A 22369-nucleotide genomic window follows, 5' to 3' on the forward strand; every position below is an offset into this window, starting at 1 on the left:
AATATAGAACACAGTCGAGTGTTACATTTGGTGTAGTCTGTAATTGTTTTGTAACCTCTTTCTTGTCTTTGGCTTTGAAAAAAACTGTTTAGGATGAAGAAAACAGCCTTGAACTAGAAAGGCTGTAATAGGAATTATCTGCAAAAACAGAGATAATACCTCTGCAAAAAAGGCATTATATGTTTAGAACTGTACTACCTCATTCAGTCCAATACAGTGTGATCATTTCTGCTGGTAGAGATATGGGAAATATGTTTCTGATAGCTGTATAGTCGTTTAAGTGAAATGAACTACACAGGGGGACAAACTCTTGCCTGATAACCTCTTTGTAATCACAGTGTAATTAAGTGGGGTAGAGACCCCAAGTATTTACCACAGGATTCTGGTTCAGAGGAATAAATAAGGGCATAAACTTGCTCAAAATGTTGCATAATTTTTTATAGAGAGTTTTAAGTACTATAGATTTAAAGTGATTACTTTTTTTTTTTTTTTTAATCAGATAGTATTACTGAAGTCTTCACTAATATCTATGTGACCAGTTTTGGACCTGTTTCAGACACAGATATGGTGAGTTTCTGAGTCTTTTGCATGTGTGGTAAAAGATGTAAAGAGATATGCTATAAACTTGCTTTTAAAATTGTATTCTGCTTTCATTTGTTGTGGGAAGATTAGGAGCGATTTTCCTGAAGTCAGGAAGTACCAAATCTCAGAAGTTCCAAAGATGGAAATTAGTTTATAGACCCTAAATGATAAGTACATCTGTATTAACTGTTCAGTTTTTACCAGTGAATCTCCTGATTATTGTCCCCCTTGACTGTGCTTATGGTTCATATTCTGGAGCAGTCTTGAGGTGGGCAAACTGGATTCCTTTTAGATGAAACTAAACTGGAAAGTGCACTGTAAGATCACACTTAATGTGGGACTTGACTGGAGTTAGTTTGCAAAAATACTCTTGAAATTTAGCTTGGAAGTTGGCTCATCAGCACCAATTGTGTGGTTTTACTAATCTGTCCTGCATCATTTGCACTGTTTAGTAAACTAACATTGTGGAAAAAAGGTTTATCAAAATTTCCACTATTTTGGTAAGTTTTTTTTATGGATTTTTTTTTTTTTAAATGAAATTCATATAAATGTAGTCATCAGTGGATCACCTTGTGAACTGAATTTTAGCAAAAATTTCTGTAATGACAACACATGAAAAAATATTTCAGGGAAGCAAGATTTTCTGGCCTTATATTCTTACGAGCCCCAAACCAAGAGTTTATAGTTTTTGTTGAGTGCTTAGGGTTTTCGTAGTCCCTGGGTCTACTAGTGTTAGCAGGGACCATCTAAATGAAGTCAGTGACATTATAAAGAAAGAAAATATAAAAATATTGCTCTGGATCACAATTTTTCATGAAAACAGCAATAGAAAAAAAATCTGAGACAAGGGGTCCTTTGTAGGCTCACTGCAAATCAGATGCAGATTAGGGAGAATGTGTTGCACTAGTAAGGAAGATCTTCATGGATAAAACACCTCTGATAGGAAAGAAGGGAAGGATGACATAATCAGAAAGTTCATCTAGCTGCCCTTACCGCTCCCTGCTGGTCCTTTACAATATGAGAGCCCTATGAGTATCTGGGTTATTATGTTTCTAAGACATGATACCAGATGAATGGACATAGGACTAAGTGAGATACACAAAGCAGGTTATGTGTAATTGTGGTGAAAAAGTGATAAAATTATTTATGAAGAATTTTAAACATCATTGATAATATATGAAATATAACACACTATCTTTGTATATGCATAAGAAGATTAATATTTTTAAAACCAGTCTATATTTACTTTTTTTTTTTTTACTTTTTTTTTTTCCTGTGAAAACTTTCACATTATGCATCGTACAAAACAGGAAGCATTTTGATTCTAAATGCTAGGTTGCAATGGAACTGAATATTATTTATAGTGCAGTGTGTGTTTTTAAAGGTATTTGTTCACTGACTAGCAACCACAGCTTTTGAGAATACATTCTGTTATTTTATTTTTTTATTTTTTTGTGATGGTTTCATTTTTTGAGCTTTGTTTCCACTGCGAAGAATAAATTACTGATGCTTCACATGAAAAGTTGTTTTCATAGAAAAAAAGGCATATTTGTTTTCTTTTTGACACTGCATGTGTTACTGATTCTCTTGAGGTGTTTTTCCTAATGACGTTAAGTTTCTTAATTGATTCTTGTTTATCATGAATTATAAAAAATGGGTATCCACAGTATATGCAAAGGTGATATGAACATCACTTGACCTTGTTACTCTAGTATAGCATGACTTCACAGTCCTCACATCTACAGCATTCCTGAAAAACTGGGAGATGAAGTTAAGCCAGTTTTAAAGATGTGATGTTTGTGGTACAGGAAGATTTATCAAAGGCTGTGCAGGTCACTTGTGGTGAAATGGGGCATTAATGGAAAGCTCCTTGACCAAGCTCCTGGAACACTTTTGACATCAGTGTGTAAATGTATGGAGAACTCTGGATATCTGTTTACACAGGCAGATATGATAACACAGTAAGCTCTCAGGTCGTTTGATGTCACTACTGTAACTGCTGTATTCAGAGGTATTATTGAAGCAGACTGTGGTACATTAGAATGGCAGCTGTTACTGTAATGGGGAGGTTTATTTACAAAAAAGTAGGTAAGAGTAGATAATACCTACTGCTACAAGTTTCAGGGTTAATTTAACTTAAGTAGCTAATTATTAAATCATTTTGAAATGTATGAGCAGTAGATTAGAAAATTTCAACATATACATTTTGAAATGATAACTTCCAAATTATCCCATATTCTGTCAGATGCAAAGGTAACATTAGAGTTTATACAATGAGTACTCTTTCATTTAGATATTGCATTACTGAATTGATAATGTAAACTACTGTACAGATATTTTCTGTATAGTGATGTTATAGTGATGTTATAGTGATGTGATATTTTGTGTATATAAGGATATTTTCTTCTGTAAATGTTGTGACCACTGGAACATTTTAATTTTTTTTAAAGTTTCCTCCTGAAAGCTTTCACTTGAAAAATAAGTTTGGCTTCTGCCCGTGTCTTCCTAAGTCTTCAGGGGAGCCCAAACTGAACTGCAGGGCTTTTTAGGAAGGTTGGGTTCCAGCCCCTGAGGTTCTCTGCACAGTGTGAGTGAAGCCTTCAGTCCCATCTGGGTTTCAAGCTGGGCACTGCTGTTGTCCAAAACTTTCACAGTCACTGCTGCCAGCAGAATTCCTTCCCCTGGGATTTTTCTTAACAAAGAAGGTCAGCAGACATATGACTGCACCCCTTTGCATTATCTATTTGCCTTTTTTTTTTCTTCTTCTATTTTTTATTTTATTTATTTATTTTTGGCAGTTAGCATCTTATAAAAAGCAACAGTACTTAGGAAGAAAGCTTATTGAAAACAGGAAGGGAACTCTCTACTGTTGGAGATGGTTGATATGTGATTATAGCATGGAACAGAGAGGTGGCACACTGAACATTACAGGTTGAATTACAGGTTGATTGGGTCTAAGGACGCTGATGCTGCATATCAGTGTTGATTCAAAAAGCTGATAAAATGTCATCCTAACTTTAACTGGTTTTGGGTTATTTGTGAGGAATTTGTGAGGTTTCTGTATTCCTCACTAGGTACAGTAGTTCACATTAATGATAATATGTTATTGTGTACAACCTGTGACTCAGTATGATTGCTGTAGTGTAGAATTTCATACAAATTCTCTGTATTTTTTCCAGTAGCATGAAGTAGTTGACATAAAGTAGTTAAGTCCAGGCAAATTTGATCTCTGACCATTTTTAGACTAGCTGAAGTTGTGGTTGATAAATTCAGGAGGTAAAATCTGAAGCTCAGATTATTCTGCAAACATGTTTCGAGTCAAAGGTTTTGATCCTCATTGTGGATTAACATTTTGACTAAATAAATAATAATAATAGAAAATGCTACTCTCTGTTCTGCCCCAAATAGTCATCTGCCAAATCTGTTTAATCTTTGCTAGAACTTTTTTGCAACCTGCAATTCAAGTGAACTGCTGTGACTAAAATGTGGCTGCACCCATATTAGCTGTGTTATAAAAATGCTATTGTATATTACCCACAGTATGTAATATCAAAGAAAATGCCAATATACAAAGGATTTTTTTTTCAAACTAATGAGCATCAAAGAAGGAAAACAAAAATGGGATTAAACAGGTTTTGTTTTCACTGTTCTGTCTTTTTGAGATGTTATTTCTCCAAAATGTTTAAGTTCATTATTATGATGCTATGCCTTATGGGCTTCCAGCCAGATCAGTAATACAAATTTACTTTGACATTAGCCTGAGAGAAGAAAAGCTGCATTATTTAAAACAAAACAAAAGAAAACAAAACAGAACAAATCCCCCAAAATTACCAGAACAATTGAAAAACAAAGCATCTCTTAATTTTCTAAGGAGAATTATAAGGTTAATTTATGATCAGAGTGGCAAATTAAAACATTTTTAATTAAATTATTTCATTTCTGAAAATTCTAAAGTGAAGGATAATTTTGGTTGGAATATGGTCCCCAGGATGACAAAACGGAAATGATTTAACTTAAGCAATTAAAATTGATTTTTTTTTTCAAAATTAGCAAATAATATTAATCCCAGTCTGATAGATTGGCAAAGCTTTATAGATATGCCAATAGCTCTGGTTTTAGTACTCCAAGCAAATTACTTTTACAGATTTTTCTCAGAATTACTTTCCTTCCAGTCTCACCTAACACTCTGGCTTCTAAAATTTCCCAGGTAGCTATATAAGTGCTGATCTGCTTGAGAGGAAAAAATATATACAAAAATTGAAAGCTTATTTGCTCCTCCAGCAACAGTTATTGTATATAAGACAGAGCATATAGCCAGTGAGAACCTTGATATGAGGTCTGCTGAGAGGAAAACTCTGCCAAGCTTTTGCAAAGTATTGCCTCACAGCAGGCTTTCTAATTATCACTGGGAACTGTCTTTCCTACTTCCCTACAATACATAGTAGGTAGCAGGACGTAAATCAGTTTTGTGTAATATTAAAACTAACAGTTTTATATTTCAACCTCTAACCTTAGCTTTTTATTGTATTTGGAGAGTTTTGTTTACTATGTTTATGTCTTTATTTTTTCTTTGTGTTTCTACACAATATTTTTTCCTAATCTCTTGCTGATAGACTTCTTGTTTTTCATTCTAGCATCGAGAAACATGAACATTTCTCTGCATAGATGGTTATACATAGACCATCTATGAGTTCATTGCAACGCAGCCTTTCATATTGTCAATTTGCAATTAAATTTCAAGACGCATTTCCGATTTTTCAAATATAGCCAGTACACAATTTTTAATGAAGACTGAAGGTCAAACCAGAAATGACCACAAGGAGTGCTAAAACGTCTCTTGCTGCAATTGAGGATTGTTCCTCAGAGAAGAGGCTGAACTCCAGATCACATTTATTTTTCTGTGTCTGCTTTTCAGATTTCGTAATTCCATTCTGTATTTCAGTTTTTTTTTTTTTTAACTTAATGTTTTAGCTGCTTCAAAATCTGATTATTAGGTATGGTTTCATATCTGGGAAGAGGCTCTAGAGGGGATGTGTGGTCCAGACAGAATAAGGGAATGCTCGATTATGATTTTTTTCCCAAAGATTAAAAAAAAAAGTAAAGCAATTATTTTACTGTAGATTTTATTTTAGTTCAGTTACAGAAATGTAAATTAAGACTAAAATGCAAACAGAAATGGTAAATACAATTAGTTCTCTAGGACATTGGGGAGCATCTAGGTTGTCTTTTTATTACGGATATATTTCTGAAAAGTCAGTAAATTGGTAGCTCTATTCCCTTTTATTATAGGCCAAGATCATTGCCTTGGCAGGGAAATCCATAGGCAGTTTTTAAGGAGGATACCTCACATAATGGTCTGCACAATTTCTGTCCTTTTATCCTCTTGGGAAGCATTGTTTTCCTGTGCAGTATCCTGTCAAGTGGATCAATATCAGAGTTTCATTTGTCAGAGACTGTGCCCAAGCACTGATACTAGCTGCCAATGTACTTTCTATTTGGATTCCTGTCCCTGGCACCAGGTATCCATTGTGTTTCAGGGTTGCTCTTTCTCCATGTCTGAACAAAAAAGGGTAACGAGAAATGTTTGTATTTTCAGTGACAGTATTGTGAATAATGTTCAGTCTCTAAGTAAGCCCAATTTATATCTTTCCCATTCCTCTCTTATCTCTCCTCAGTGCTTATTTTAGACTCAGAGTTCATTCTGTATCAGATCTATGGAAAGAGAGTCATTTTTTTATGGAAACAGAGCCATTCAGAGAATCACCTTTTCATAAATTGATATGAATAAGAAGACATTTTCTTCCCTTAGACGCTATCATTCAAACTGGTAAAACACATTTTTTTCCAGATTTTTTTCAAATACTTATTTTAGATTAAATGCTTAGACAAAAATGACTGAAGTTGACAGAAGAAGCAAAAATAAAAGACTTGAAATAAATTCTTCAAATAGAGGAAAATCATGCTACAATTCCCTAGAAATATACCCCATTTTCTTTATAGTACTAAAAGTCAAAAATATCTAGCAGACATTTATATATTTAAAAATGAATGAAGGTTTGTTTGAAATGTAGTGATTGTTAAGAGAATGTTTAAGATTTTAATAGGGCTGTTGAGGATTTTGTTAAAAAATAACCAACAGTGCAGTTCAAATCTCAGCCCTGCTCCATGAGGGTGTTTATTTGTAATATTTTCAAGATTTCTATTCACCAGTGTATAAGACTCACCTCTCTCAAAAACCTGAAAGGAGTATCTGTCTGTCTGCTATTTTCTTCTATGTTCTGTGTTTTATACATGTCAGAAGATAAATTTTGGGAAAGGACAAATTAACTCCCTTTATAAATCTGTGCAGTGAGTTTTACTGTTAGATACACAGCTAATGTACTAACAGTACTTCTACAGAGCCTGAGTAGTCAGTGTTTGTGACTAGAGTGTTGAGGGATTTTGTGAGAGTGAATTGCATCCAGAAATCTTTCAGTTCTAATAGCGTTAGATGAGTGAGGTTTTTTGGACATATTTATGATTTATTTATGATTGACATATTAGAAATATTATTTGTCCAATGTTCTAGGCAGGCCAAGGTCAAGACAAAACAAGAACCATCCAACTGTGTACTCTAAGAACTATTGGGTTGTACAGAACGTTGTTGGGTGTTAGCCCTTGTGTACATTTGTACCATGGATAAATCTATCCCACTGAAAATTAAATGACCAAGAAAACAAACTAAGATTTGTTCTTCCTGCTGTAAAGCTGATTTCAGTTTTCACTCAAAAGATAGATCTAAATACTTACTGAGGAAGTTTGGAAAATTAATTTGCAGAAGTTACATTATGCATTTGCACTCTTCAAACACACAAATATTAAATTATAACAAAAATTCAGGTGTATCCAAAATGCTCAGATTCCAAACAGATGAGTTTGCTTTGAGCAAATTTTGAGTTGCTTTTCTAAAACTGCTTCTTTGTTTTCTTGGAAGTGGTTTTGATATTTGGCTACATATCAGCCATTCAACAATACTAGTCTCATGATAATGTTGTTAATGTTTTTAAACTAAACTAAAAGACATACTTGCCTCGAGGTAGATATGAATTATGCTTTTTTGAGAAATAAAATCAACAAGTTATGTAAAATTTAATATGAAGTCCCTATGAGCTATTCAAGATTTAGGTCCATGAATGTCCTGTGTTTATATTACCAATGTGTTAACTACAGTATTTTCGTCTGTCTTTAAAAAAACAATAAAAAGATACATGTGCTATTTTCAATTCCTTTACTTTTTCTTCTTCGTCTTTTTTTTTTTTTTAATTTACCTTTTATTTTTTTTTGTTCTTTTATTTTACAGTATTTAAAGCTTGCTTTTGTGGTTATATATGTGTCAGTTGACAGCTTCAACGGTTGACAAGAAAAGGCCAGACATTTTAGAGAATTTACTCAGAAAAATCCTTTCAAGTAGGGAATGAGGAACTCCGGCCTGAACTATTCACTAAAAAAAATGCTGTGTTTCAGGAGGTGATTTAATAAAATGTTCAGTCTGCTTCACAACAATACAGATTGCTAATGGACACTTGCAATTTTGAGATGTTTGGAACACTTCCACCTTTACTACAGATATGAACACTGACAAAATCCCAAAACCATTATCTGAGAGGATGGGAGTAGATTTTGTTTTTGTCTGATCTTTTCCCAGACAAATTTAGCCTTAGCAAAAAGAACATAAAAAATAATAAAAAGACGACTGTCATATAAGAAGAGATTGCTTATACTCAGTTAAAGCTTCTCTCAGAGATACTAATATATATATTTTTTACTGTGCATATTGTTGTGCAAAACTACTGTGCATTATGAGAAGAGTTCCTTCACCATTTTATTCTTTTTACCAGTGAACTAGCAGAGCCTCAGTGCTTCTTAGTACTATTACAGTACTATTACAGAATCCCATCCTCTCCCTAAAATTATGTGTAAGCTGGTATAATACATATTTGAATTATGTTTAATTGCTCAGTATTAGAGTCCAGCTACAAAAGCACCATTTCAGACATAAATCAGTAGGAAGCATTTGCTTGTCTACAAGAGATCACAGAAGTCCTTTGTACTTCTGGAAGTATGCTGCTGTGATTTTGTGGAGATAGTGTACTCAGCACTGGACAAGAGTTTGGTACTGTCCAGAGACATGGTGGTCTTTTTTCATATAGGAGAATATCTGCAGATTGTATTAAATGAATATTTAATATATTTTATATATATTAATTTGAGTCTTTTTTTTTTTTTTCTATAATCCAGATTTGCATTTCTAAGAGAATGTTAGTTTTGATTGGAAAATAAGCACTACACAACATTTACCACAAAATGATATATAGATGGAATAGGAAATAGTTACATAACCTTTATGTAGAATCTTTGGGTAAATGCTGACTTTTTATCATACTGATTAGATTCAAAATATTTTATTAGCTTCCTGTTTTGGTTGCATGGTAATCATCATAGTGGTATTTGTGATCATAAGTAGAATAGATTTGGTTCAGGAGGGAGCATGGATGAGTGAATACAGCACTGGGATTCAAGAGTATTGTACTTTGCTTTTTGTAATCATTCTGTAAATGGACTGAAACAAGTTAAGGTCATCTCAATGCTTTAGTTTCCCTTTGTATAAAATTGAGATCCCAATACTCCCTTTGCAAATGCATTGATGTCTAGAAGAAGAAAAGTTAAGACCTATGTGGGATTTTATTGCTTTGTGGTGAATGAAAGGAGGTGATATTCATGATCATTCACACCAGACCTTGGGTAACTCCCTCTTTCCGTTTTCTAAATCAGATGTTCTGTCAAACAAAGTTTTCTGGCACGATTTGGTTGGAAGTGTGCCAATAGAGAGAGCAGAATTACTTGTAGATAAATTGGGATTTATCAGTGTAAACTTTCAAGTCTGCAGATCAGGTTTTCTTCTATTTGTTTTGCGTCCTAAGCTGTGTCCAGACATCAGATGTGTTTTTTTTTTTTTTTTTTAAGTGTTGCTGTTTTGATTTAGTGGCATTTCATGTCTGCTTTTTTCTTCTCTCTCATATCTCTAGTAATTCTTTTTATATATGATGGAAGACGGTGAAGAAGTGGGACCTTTGAAATTCTTTTTTGATGGACACGTTACAAAAACTTTACATTCTAATCATTTGTGTGCAGGAGATATTTTTCAAAGGAACTTGTAGAACTTATCACTTATTTCTCTTGAATTTTAGAGGGATTTGAAAGACTTACTCCCTCAGGCTCTTCTTTCCACTTCTGTATACCTCAAACATCAATCTTCTCATGCATAGCAATGATTTATTGGCGAAGTCCCTTAGACAGATATTAAAAGGAAGCTTCTAGGGCAGTTGTTTTCCTTGAATTACCTGCTGTTTCCAGCCAAATTTCATATATTCCCCCTGTTGCTTCAAGCATGCAGTTTTTGCTGCTCTTGGTCTTCCATTATTTTATGTGTTTTGTGACTTTCCCTGGTCCATAAGTGAACTGTTAGGTAACTTGGAATTTGAAAATGGGATTTTAAGTCAGAGGATAGTTAGCAAACAACATATAAATTAGAAAATAAAGCAGAACTATGCAATGTCGTCTGTTACAGAGAAATGGGCAAATTATTAGTCATGAAGCAGTGTCTGTTTACAGATATGTTTACTCAACTATTATTATAGGTAGTAACAACTGATGTTAAAGAAATCCAAACAAATTAATTTTCAATGTATGGTAGTATCAGTTTTGTTTAATATTTGTTTGAGTAACTATAATTTGAATTAGAAAAATAACAAAGTTGTGTTATGGAATGTAAAGTCTCTTGATATAGCTAAAAACTGGGCTTGTGTGTTTTGTCAAGTGAGTTTACAAGTACCTCATTATATCATTCCTAAAGGATCCTCCTTTCACAGCATCTGTCACAGTTCTTAATTACAGCTGTTTTCTCCCCTACCCCTGTCATGAGATTTCAGATAACAGAATTTTCTTTCCTTTATTCCACATAAAGATCTTCTTAGCTTCTGTCTCCATCTTGGAAAAGACCCTCTGAGCTCCTGGGCTCGCAGAGAATAGAGTCATAGAATCATAGAATATCTCAAGTTGGATGGGAGCCACAAGGATCATCGAGTCCAACTCTTGGGTCCCAAAAGGACCACCCAAAAAATTCAGACCATGAGGAAAAGGAACTGAGACGGGCTATCACTTCTTGCTGTCTGCTCAGCACACAAGGGAGACAGCAAGAAGTGATGAGGACTGTTAAGTTCCTTCCAATCACTTCTGTCTGGAAATAACTTGAGTATTTTATATTGGTAGAATTTTATTAGGACTTGTCCATTCAAAGATAGTATACTCAAAGACGGGTTGCTTAAGTTGCATCATTTGCAGAGTAATTGTAATAGTACAGGCTGTTGTAATGTTTTGAAATCAGTCATGTTTTGAAATCATGGGCCCATTTTGCACCTGTCCAACAAAACTGAAGTTGCTCCAAGGTAACATTTGCTGGTACACAGAATGCAGTTTATTTCCAACAAAGTTTTTATGGTCTTTGATTTCCAATTTATGTGTTGTGCTGACAATAACAAACCACTAATCAATTTACAGTTTCAATTTAAAGTTAGTTAATGAACTTACATTATCAATGTTTAATCAGCACATTTTTATTTTTTTTTTTTAGAAAAGCAACAAAAAATAGCAGATGGAATATCTAGCGCTGTGTGACACAGGCATCTGGTCTAGGTCATCAGGTTTTTTTGCTTGCATACTTTTCTCCTTCCTTCCCAAGATTAGGCGTCAAAGCAGACAGTTCAGCAGTGTGTGGGTCCATTGTTATTCATCAGCTTTGCTCCTTATCTAAGTATTTTTGCTAATAAAACCTATACTTCTATAGGTCCTTACTTTTCCTTTTCCAAAAATCTTCCTTATACCCATCTGCCTGCATATATTTTACAATTTATGGATAGGCTTGTTTTCTTCCTTCCAGTCTCAGCCCTTCTCCATGCCATTGAAATGCTGGATTATTCTCCTACAGGTGCATCTGCTACATGAGTAATGCTATATCTTTCTGTGGATTTTTTCTTATTTCTTAATGTAAAAAACTAAGTTTATTGAAATTACCTTTGTCACGGATACTATATGTATGTGGTACAGAAATCTAAATACTGGAAGGGTTTGATATGCAGACAACATTAGCAGTTGTGAAGGACAGTGTCATACCAATAGTACTTTGAGTTCCTGTTTATTATTCTCAGTATTATACAATTTCACTTGATAGTTGTTTTTCCCTGACAATCTTACCAAAGGAATTTTGCAACCACAGCTTTTCTGTTTTGGTCCTCAAAAAGCAGATACGTTTTTCATTGTGTCAAAAAGCATATCTTTATTCCATTACAGGAGTACACAATAGATGTTTTCTTCCGTCAGAGGTGGAAGGATGAGAGATTAAAGTTTAAGGGCCCAATGAACATTCTTAGATTGAACAACTTAATGGCCAGCAAAATCTGGACCCCAGATACATTTTTTCACAATGGGAAGAAGTCAGTGGCTCATAATATGACAATGCCAAACAAGCTTCTACGAATCCAAGATGATGGAACGCTCTTGTACACCATGAGGTATGTCTTTTCTTCTGTTCTGTACTCATGCTATTTCTTGATACGACTTTTCCAGGTAACAATTAAATAAGATTCCAGGAAAACTCCCCTTTGTTCCATTTGTAGCCCAGCAGAAAAACACTAGGAAGATGTATGTTTCGTTTCCAATTCTGTTACAAGTCTGTTGGTTGATTTTGAGTAGATTAGTTTTCCTATGTGCTCCTCCATTTTCATACCTGTATAGCATATTAAAAGATACTGACAACCTGCATTAAGTACTTTGAGGCCTTCAGATGGGAATTACTGTGCAAGAGTTTACAAGCTCCATCTTAGAAAGATTAAACAAGCATATGACTTCTGCCTGTTACTACATACATTGTATGAAATGCCCATGTGAGCCATTAGATAACTTTATTACTGAGATCACTGTCAACAAGAATGTTAAGAGGAAGTGAAAGAGGTTAATACAGCCTCAAATTCTTCCTATTAAGAACTATATGGAAAATATACCCTACTTGCCAATAACTATGTATTTACATATAAATACAATATTTTACTTATAGTTTTCAGTTTTGCTTCCTGGCATGACTGGAAGCTAAGATGAACATTTAGCTGGTAAAATATATTAAAATTGGTTGGAAAATAATTTATTTAAAAATTGTAAATATCATGTATGTGTAGGCATAAGCAGTGCTTTTATAAAAATTGATTCTGAATCAGAAAACTGATTTCTTCTTTGATTACTCATTTTGTAATAATGCTATCTATATGAGATTTTTGGAAATATTTTATCCAAATTTCCAGAAACTCCTGACTTCATTTATTTCTTTTCCTTTTATTTAACAAATTGAATTGGTTGTGAAAGGAGACTTAAAATCCCTGGCCTAAGTAAGATATAAAATGTGAGCTGTAAAAAAATGTATACTGTGCAATCTTTTCCGTGCAGCCTTACTGGCATCCCTTAAGCCTGATTTACTGTACAGCTCCCAAGCCCTTGTAGTACTGCGTGTAGGTTGTAGGCTGCTAATCATATTGAATTATATGGTAGCTGGAGAGGTTCAGAAAAGTGTGCTGGAAATAGAGAACCCTATTTATGGTATTGGGCTCAAGTCAATATTTCTAATTGTTTCTCTATAAACTAAATGAAATTCTCTTCCTCCAAAAGGTTTTCTAATTGTATATCATAAACAATAAAAAATACCGTTTGAAGCTGGTTTTCAGCATGAAGAAAAAGAAGAGAAGGCTTCAGGGAGACCTCTTTGCAGCCTTTCAATACTTGAAGGGGGCTTATAAAAAAGATGGAGAGCGACTTTCTACGTGGGCAGATAATGATAGGACAAGGGGGAATGGTTTTAAACTAAAAGAAGGAAGATATAGATTAGATGTTAGGAGGAAATTCTTCACTCAGAGTGTGGTGACACATAGGAACAGGTTGCCCAGAGAAGCCTCATCCCAGGAGTTGTTCAAGGCCAGGCTGAATGGGGCTTAGTCCAGTGGGTGGCAGGGGGGGTGGAGTTAAGATGATCTTTATGATCCTTTCCAACACAAGCCATTCTATAATTCTATGATCTATGATTCTATGAAACTATTATGATTTTTTTTAATAAAGTGGGTCAAGTCAATTAGAATTAACTAATTAGTTCATGACTTGTAAGTATGTTGTTTCTGAGGCTGTGAGATTCATGTGTAAACAGCCTTCATTGCATGGATTTTAAGCAACCTTTTTTATCTCTTTCTATTTAAAATGGTATTGTGACTTCTTTTCTGTGCCTTCAGCTGTTTGCTGACTTTTTTTCTGTCTTTCCCCCCTTGATTTCAGAAGCTCTTTCTTGGGGAATGGGAAAACAGAAACATAGAATATTTTTGTGTGTAAGGATGGCAAAATATAGTGGGGAATACAAGGACTGTGAACCACTGGAAGTACAGGAAAATGTAGCTGATATGTGAGGATGGATGAAGAGGAATGAAAAAGTCCAGAGAAAATCTTCACCCAAAGGGTACTTACAGAATAGAAAGGAGAAAAAGAACTTTAATTAATTAATTAATGGAGTTACAAATAATGGGAAAGAAAAGTATGTCAAAACTCATTCAAACTTTTTCATTGTTTTATTCCACATATTTTATACTGTGATACTGCTGGGAATTTTTCACCAAATGCACAAAAGTGAATGCATTGACACATAGTCATGCCTACAAATAAACAAAAACAGTAATCAAGAGTAACAGAGACAATGAATGGCAACAGTGTTTTGAAAAAAAAAACCAAAAACAAAAACAAAACTTTTTTCTACACCTTCCATTCAAACTGTAAAAAATATCAGAATACTATGGAGCACAGTCCTTTGACAAATTAACTGCATTTTATGTGCTTTTGTAATGAGCTTTTGAAAGCCATATAATCACACATGTACCTCAGAATATTATGAGAAGAAAATGACTGTTCTTAACAACCTGCACTTACATAATTTATATTTTCATTTAAATGGCTGTTCCTCATAGTTTTGAGGTCAGCTGTTTTAGTTTTCTGATGTGATAAGTCAATGCCTTCCAAAGGAATACATAAAAGGGAGGAAGCAAGAGCTGATTTAAATTTTAATTACTTTAATATAACATTTCGGTTTCATCTCCTAAATCAGCATTAACTGTTCATTTCTGTGGAATTGATTTTCTTGTCCTGCTGACTTAAATGCATAGTGCTCTTTTGCCTTTTAGGCTTACAGTCCAAGCTGAATGTCCAATGCACTTGGAGGACTTCCCTATGGATGCTCATTCATGCCCATTGAAATTTGGCAGCTGTGAGTATATAACCAGAAGTATAGTCTTTGGTTTCTAACATTACTCAAGCATCACTTTATTTCAAAAAGTAGTTACAAGAGAGGTTTAAAGCACAAGACTACTTTTTTTTTTTTTTTTTTTTTAAATTGTAACCTGACATATGGAAATCAATTTTGTCCATTGAGGGTTTTGCCTTTTCATGTATTTTAAAGCTATCTGGGCACCATTTAACAATAAGTGCTATGCATCTGTTTTATCACTGCGGTGATCTGCTTTTATTCCAGAATGCAAACCATACTGATGAGTACAGACCTGGGTGCACACAGCCTGTGTATAATGTACATATTGTATTAATGAAGAGCACAGTAAAGGCTTTGAAAAAAGTTTGTTTTCATTTTATTGAAGCCGATTTTCTCTTTATTTTTAATGATATTTATTTTTACATTCTTAGTCAATGAAGGCAACAAATGGCTTCTTGTGATAAAAAATTGCTCTTAGCAGATCAGCATGTTAGATAAGTTAGATAGAACTTTGATCTCACTGGTATTATTTTCAAAGCAGTATAGCCTCATTCACCTATATAGCAGTCTCTTTTTCTTCCTTGTGAATTAGAATTTCATTATATATGTATTTCTTGGATTTCATACATTGAAGAGTTTTCTATTTTTTAATTTCGCTGTAGCCTACATTCTCTGCTGTGCCCTGGAAATGGCATGGTGTGTTGTTGTTGTTGTTGTTTGTTTTTTAGGAAACTAGCTAATACCAACAAATTCTGTCTGTTTAATTCTAATACCAATAATTTCTGTCTGTTCTATTAACTGTAGCCAGCACAGGTTGCAAAAGAGATGATGGGCTGCCACTAACATAATTCACCATACGAACACTGTCAGAGAACTGTGCACAGTCTTTCCATAACCCAAATGTATCCCCTTTCCCTAGAGGTTGGTGGGGTTGGTGGTGAAAATAGGAGCAAATTAAACCAAGTCTGTATTTCTGATTATGCTGCCACACTAAAGGGAATTCTTACCTGTAGAGATAAAATATGGTTAGAATTAATGATATTTTTGTCATGAAACCTTTTTTCCCCTAAATATTATATTAAATTTGTGTTACATAATGAAACATAACTACATAACACCAGAGATCTTAGCCCAAACCAGCTACTGACTAATAATGTTTATATATATATATATATATGTATGTGTATGCACAGCAAGATACGCTTGATTTATAAGGTATGGGGGAGAAAGAGACTCATATGTAGCCTCAAAAAAACTTAGAAAAAACAAAAACAAACCCACAAACATAATAATGAAACTGATACTCAGGCCAAGCAAAGACTTCATAGCATGACCTGATCTTCATTTCTATGTTGGAAACCCTTCTGATGAGGTATACTGGACTTCTTGTGACTGTTTTTTTCCCTTTTTTTTTTTTTTTTTTTTGGTTACTAATTTGTTCTTTGTATTCTGCCCATGGTTTCTGCATTTCTATAAAACAGTAGAATTCAAACTGTGAGCAACTTGATGTTAGAAATGCTGTCTTTCTTTTCTCAGTGAAGTCACCTGTGCTACAGCCAGTTGGCACACAAAAAAGACTTATTTCCGTTCATTTTGAATAGCTTCTCACTCATTTCTATTTCTTTATCTAGAACTTATTTCTAGGCTACAATACATTTTTCAGCTTTTATTCTGGGATAGAATTTGAATGATAAATAGTCTTGAAAATAAGCCAGAATCCTGAGGATTTTGGTTTAGCTGAGGCAAGTCTGCCAGTGGTAGATATTTGTCACAGCTCTCCACATTCTGCTAATCTTACTTTGCTAGGAGGATCATCAGCCTGCAAGATTGTCTCAGTTTCTTTGTCATACTCAAGAGAAGAGCCAAGCTGAATGCACTGGAGAAGCTGTAGTTTAATAAATTGCCTTTCTTCATCCTCATCAAAAAGTCTAACTAACAGTGGAGAGGATAAGGGGTAAATTGGCAATTGGCAAAAGTACTGATTTTCATTAAAGTAGAGGTCTTCTTGTGGGAATCTGAATAGTTTGAAGCAAAGTGTTAAAAATTTCTGCAAGCTATCAACCTGCTGTATTTTTTTAGTCATACAATTTATGGCTAGTTGCATGAAGAAGCTTCTTTCAGGGCCTCCAGAGATTTCTCAAGTGAAAATGTTTGCAGCCCAGCAGAAATATTGCTTTTCTTTTTCACTTCAGTACAGATATGGATAAGATTTAAAATGTACTTGTCTCAGCTAATCAAAATGAACACACAATTTCTTCCATCAGTGGTTTACCCTTTTCCTTCATACTGCATTTAGCTAGTAGGGTATTAGACTGGAAAAACTTGCAGGACATGTTCAGGTTTTTGGTTTTTTTTTTTTTTTTCTTTTTTGCTTCTGGAGGGGCATTAGTGCTTTCTATAATTCGGTGTTGATTTGCTTCCATTTTAGTTTATTTTGACATACCTTAAGCTAAATACATGTTTTCTCATGAATGCAATGACAGAGTATTGAAGCAGCCTGCTTACTGTCAGTATGTCCCACAAATAGATGTAATGACAGGGAGTGAAATTTAAGAGGATACACAGACCAATGCACAGAGCTCCTAAAATCTTTGAAGGGCATTGTCAGAGGATCCGTCTTGCCATATTTAGGTATGAATTTCAGTTAGCAGTAAAATGTGTATATATATATATTTTTACCATATTATATTATATATCATACAATATAATTATTTTTTTTTTTAGCTTTTTAGGTTTGGGGGTTTATTTTTGAAATGTGACTAAGTAGTTTTTCTAATTTGATGAATTTTGATGGAAGCTGTTTGGTTTAAATTACTGACAAAATATTATATCTTATTTCCCACAGATGCATACACAACTTCAGAAGTGACATATATTTGGACTTACAATGCTTCAGATTCAGTACAGGTGGCACCAGATGGTTCAAGATTGAATCAGTATGATCTTTTAGGCCAAACAATTGGAAAAGAGACAGTTAAATCCAGTACAGGTTAGTAAAAAAATATTTGAGGAAAAAAGCACTCACTTGGCTAAATAGAACATAGGCATTGCTGATGGTGGTAGAAGGCTACTCAAAAAAAAAAAAAAAGTGAGATATCAGCCAGAGCTTATTTATGTATGGTACATAGAGCTCATAGCAGCACATCCCTTCTGCTGATTCTCTGTAAGTTAATAAGTAGTAAATGATATTAGAAGCAAACTCCCCAGTGATTTTTTTATACTAAATGGAGCTCAATCTTGAATCCTGATGTTTTTAATGCAAGCTTCAGATAATTGTTTAATTTCAGATGGTATATGACAATTTTAGTCTACTAGATGGTAAAATATGCTGGTTTCAACCATTTTTTTCCTTTCATCATTCTTTTAGTATTAAACACTGGATTATTCTACCTGGTTCTAAATTGTGTTCCTACATGTGCCAGGCTGTGATGGACCACCATGATTGTCTTCTGATTGTAGACTTAGTGTGTTCTTAGCGTGCCTACCATCAGAGGGTGGTGAGGCACTGGAACAGGTTGCCCAGAGAAGTTGTGGATGCCCCATCCCTGAAGATGTTCAAGGCCAGGTTGGATGGGGCCTGAACAATTTAATCTAGCACGTGGCATCCCTGCCCGTGGCAAAAAGATTGGAACTAGATGATCTTTAAGGTCTCTTCCAATCTAAACTATTCTATGGCTCTATGATTCTTTGTGTGAATGCAGAGGGTTGCTTTTGTGCAGAAGCCTGCAGGACTGAAGTTCTCCTCAGGGCATACAACAGTTCCCGTAAGTTCTTGAACACTGATCTTTCCTGGATATCAGTGGAAGTAAGATGTAGTTGTACCCAAAGTTAAAAACATTTTTATATATCGTATTACAAAGTAAATTTTGTGCAATTTAAGTCCAGTGCATTTGGTTCACATAAATATAACAAACTTTCTTTTACCAGAGACGTGGACTTTCTTAGGATAATAACCCTTTTTTTCATTGTATTTGTTTGTTTGTGGCACCTTAGGTGAATATACAGTAATGACGGCTCATTTTCACTTGAAGAGAAAAATTGGTTATTTTGTCATTCAGACTTACCTCCCCTGTATCATGACTGTCATTCTCTCCCAAGTGTCATTCTGGCTTAACAGAGAATCTGTACCTGCCAGGACAGTCTTTGGTGAGTATACCAAGTAGCATGTGTTGTTTGCAACAGCTAAAGCTGTTAGAAACCATTTCAGAAGTCTGCTTGGTAAAGGCCTTTTTTGTTCAAGTTTATTTGTAGAATGTGATACTATTTCTAGTTCAAACAGGTTTCAACAGCAGCTTACAGAACTACAGAGAATCCTGAAGCTTTTTGAAATTAGAACATGTGAAAACTGTCCTTATATCCTTGACTCTTTTAAACAGAAAAAAAAATTCACAGGATGGAAGATGATGATAATGTTTCCATTTAAAAATTAAATTCCAATGTTTTCTGAAATGTCTTTCTTACGCTGTTATCACATTACCCAAGTATTTTGGTTAAGAACATAATATATAGTTAATAATAATAGTTAAGAACATTTCTAAATAAGTTTGTAAATTAAACAAATTAAAGACTTGAATTATTTGAATGTGTTAAACTTTGCAAACTGCAGTTCTTTAAAAGAAACTGTTTTCTGGGGGTCTGGGCGAATCTTTCTCACTTATTAAATTGGAATGTACTGTAAAGTAGTGAACAGCTTCAGCAGCGCAGGATGATGGTTCTTGTCTTACATGAATGTTTTGTTCTCTTTTTTATTAAAGCAAAACAATATCTTATATGTATACAACTTAGAGCTATTTTAATTTGTTTGATTTTAAAGAAAAAGAGACTAGCACAACAAAAAATCAATTAATGTCTGTATGGAATCAGCCATCAAAAATGCTGCATAAGATCATATTGTTAGTCATCAGTAAACACCATGCACTCTTCAAAAAATAGGCCAAACTTAAATGCGTATTAAGTGATGCACAACAAAGCACTCAAAGTCTCTCCTGGTGGAGAAAATGCCACACAAAGTATCATCAAAATTGTAGGTTTGAATGTGAGCCTTACTGAAGTCAGATGAAATGGGTCAGTGGTTTTAGTGGAACCAGAATTCTATGTTTTCCTAGGCATTTAAAAGGCAGATACAATATTTTTTCTTTCTTCAAATTCTTCCATCAACTTGTCCATTTCTGCTTATCAAAATGCATCTCTAAATGCATTTTTCCTGCACCTTCTTGTTTTCTAGGCTTGCAAGTATACTGTCAAATCTTACTATTATCTCCGTTGTTGCCCTTTTCTGTACCCCGTCCTATATGCTTAGGACACTGTAGCTGGTTCGTCCAAAAAATCTGCCATCTTCTCTTCCAACAATTAACTGTTACTTTATCACCAATAACAAGGCACTAGGATAATTTTCCTGGAATCTTATGTCCTTCCTGCAAACCTCTTTTCTTGTTCTTCATTTATTTTTTATTTAATTTATGTTCCGGGGAAAGAAGTAATATTTGCATAGCAGCCTGCTGCTTTACTCTGCTGGGGCTTTAGCATAATCTAGATAATGAACAGTATTTATTAGTGAATAATGTGATATGTGATCATTTTTCCTGTGTGAGGATGTCTTGAAGAAACTGGGTAAGGTGCCTGCAAGAACAGAACCACACCGTCCAGTAACATAAAATCTGAATTACATTTACTAAGCACGATAGGTATAGGGAGCAAATATCAATTTATATTCTAGTATTTTCTTACTGCCACGCACACACGCACCTCAGGCACCAGTCAGGGCTTCATCCCCTCCAGGCCAGCTTGGCCCGGCACCATGAACCCAGGACACTTGCTGTGAGTTTTTGATGTGTCTGGGCTCTGCCTGATGGAGCAGCCTAGACCCATCATGCAGAAGTTGCACCACATGCTTAGCCTTCTGCACAGGGTTGGATGTTGTCGCAGAAGCTGTTTTCTAAAAATTTTTTTACACTCTAGATGAGATTGTCAGCATAAGCTGCCGATGGTTGCTCTAATCATGTAGCCCAAGGCAAATCTCCCAATCTTTCTCCATAGATACTGGCAGCAGTTGTCACTGGGATTTCTATTACCCTCTTGTCTCCTGCCTAAATATGTTATAACAATGTGAGGTTATCCACATTTTTATAACAAAGTTCATCTATTGCTTCTTAGAGTCTTCTGGCTTTTACTGAATTAATCTTGACAGAGCTGCACAGGTGTACTCACTGTCTCCTTTGTTTGGGTGGTGCTTTCAGGTAGACTCTACCTAGTGATACAGGAAACCCATATCATAGCTAAGGTAATAAAATAAACTACTTCCAGAATGAAATATAATCACTTGCAAGACAGCTTGTATTGATCATACTGTGGTGGTTTTACCCCACCGGGCTGATGAACTCCACCATAGCCACTCTCACTTCCCCTCCTCAAAGGAAAAGAGAGAGAAAATATGATGGAAAGGGCTCAAGGGTTGAGATAAGGACAGGGAGATCACTCAACAATTATTGTCATGGGCAAAACAAACACAGCATAAGGAGATTAATATAATTTGTTGCCTATCATGAGCAGACTAGCACAAAGAGAAACTAAAAGCAAACTGAAAATACCTTCCTCCCTATCAACCCTCTTCTGTCTCCTCCCCCCAAGTGGCACAGGGGAATGCGGAATGACAAAGGGGGACTGTGGGCAGTCCCTAACGCTTTGTCTCTGCTGCTCCTTCACAGTCACTCTCTTCCCCTGCTCCACGTGGGGTCCTTCCCACAGGATGCCGTCCTTCCTGAACTGATCCTGCGTGGGCTGCCCACAGGCAGCAGCTCTTCAAGAACTGCTCCAGATATGGATCCGTACCATGGGGTCCATCCATCAGGAGCAAACTGCTCCAGCACAGGTCCCCCATGGGTGGCAGCTCCCCCCCAGACCCCCTGCTCCTGCGTGGGCTCCTCACCACGGGCTGCAGCTCCGGCCCGGGGCCTGCTCCTGCGGGGGCTCTCCATGGGCCGCAGCCTCCTCCAGGCCACCTCCACCTGCTCCACGGGGGGCTCCTCCATGGGCTGCAGCGTGGAGATCTGCTCCGTGTGGGACCCATGGGCTGCAGGGGGACAGCCTGCTCCACCAGGGGCCTCTCCACAAGCTGCAGGGGAACTTTTGCTCCATGCCTGGTGCACCTCCTTCTGTGGTGACCTTGATGTCTGCAGGGCTGTTTCTCTGACATTTTCTCATTCCTTGCTCTCCCAGCTGCTGTTGCACAGCAGTTTTTTTTTTTCCTTTTCTTCAGTCTGGTCTCCCAGAGGCCCAAACAGTGTCGTTCCCTGGCTCAGCTCTGGCCAGCAGCGGGTCCCTTTTGGAGCTGGCTCCGATCTGACCTGGGGCAGCTGCTGGGCTCTGCTCACAGAGGCAACCCCTGCAGGCCCCCTGCTACTAAACCCT

At 35.7% G+C, this 22369-nt stretch overlaps 1 protein-coding gene across 4 annotated transcripts in view; it reads left to right on the forward strand.

Annotated features, from left to right (window-relative positions):
* The window catches only part of GABRA2 (gamma-aminobutyric acid type A receptor subunit alpha2), a 58128-nt gene that overhangs the window by 27178 nt on the left and 8581 nt on the right, over positions 1-22369 (forward strand). For all 4 annotated transcript variants that reach the window (XM_083833219.1, XM_083833222.1, XM_083833220.1 and 1 more), the window contains exons 4-8: positions 500-567; positions 11968-12188; positions 14880-14962; positions 17808-17951; positions 18956-19108. In XM_083833219.1, coding sequence (XP_083689345.1) covers positions 500-567; positions 11968-12188; positions 14880-14962; positions 17808-17951; positions 18956-19108 — 669 coding nt within the window. The remainder of the gene's footprint in view (positions 1-499; positions 568-11967; positions 12189-14879; positions 14963-17807; positions 17952-18955; positions 19109-22369) is intronic.

This window comes from Anser anser (genome assembly GCF_964211835.1).
Source record: "Anser anser genome assembly, chromosome: 4".
NCBI lineage: Eukaryota > Metazoa > Chordata > Aves > Anseriformes > Anatidae > Anser > Anser anser.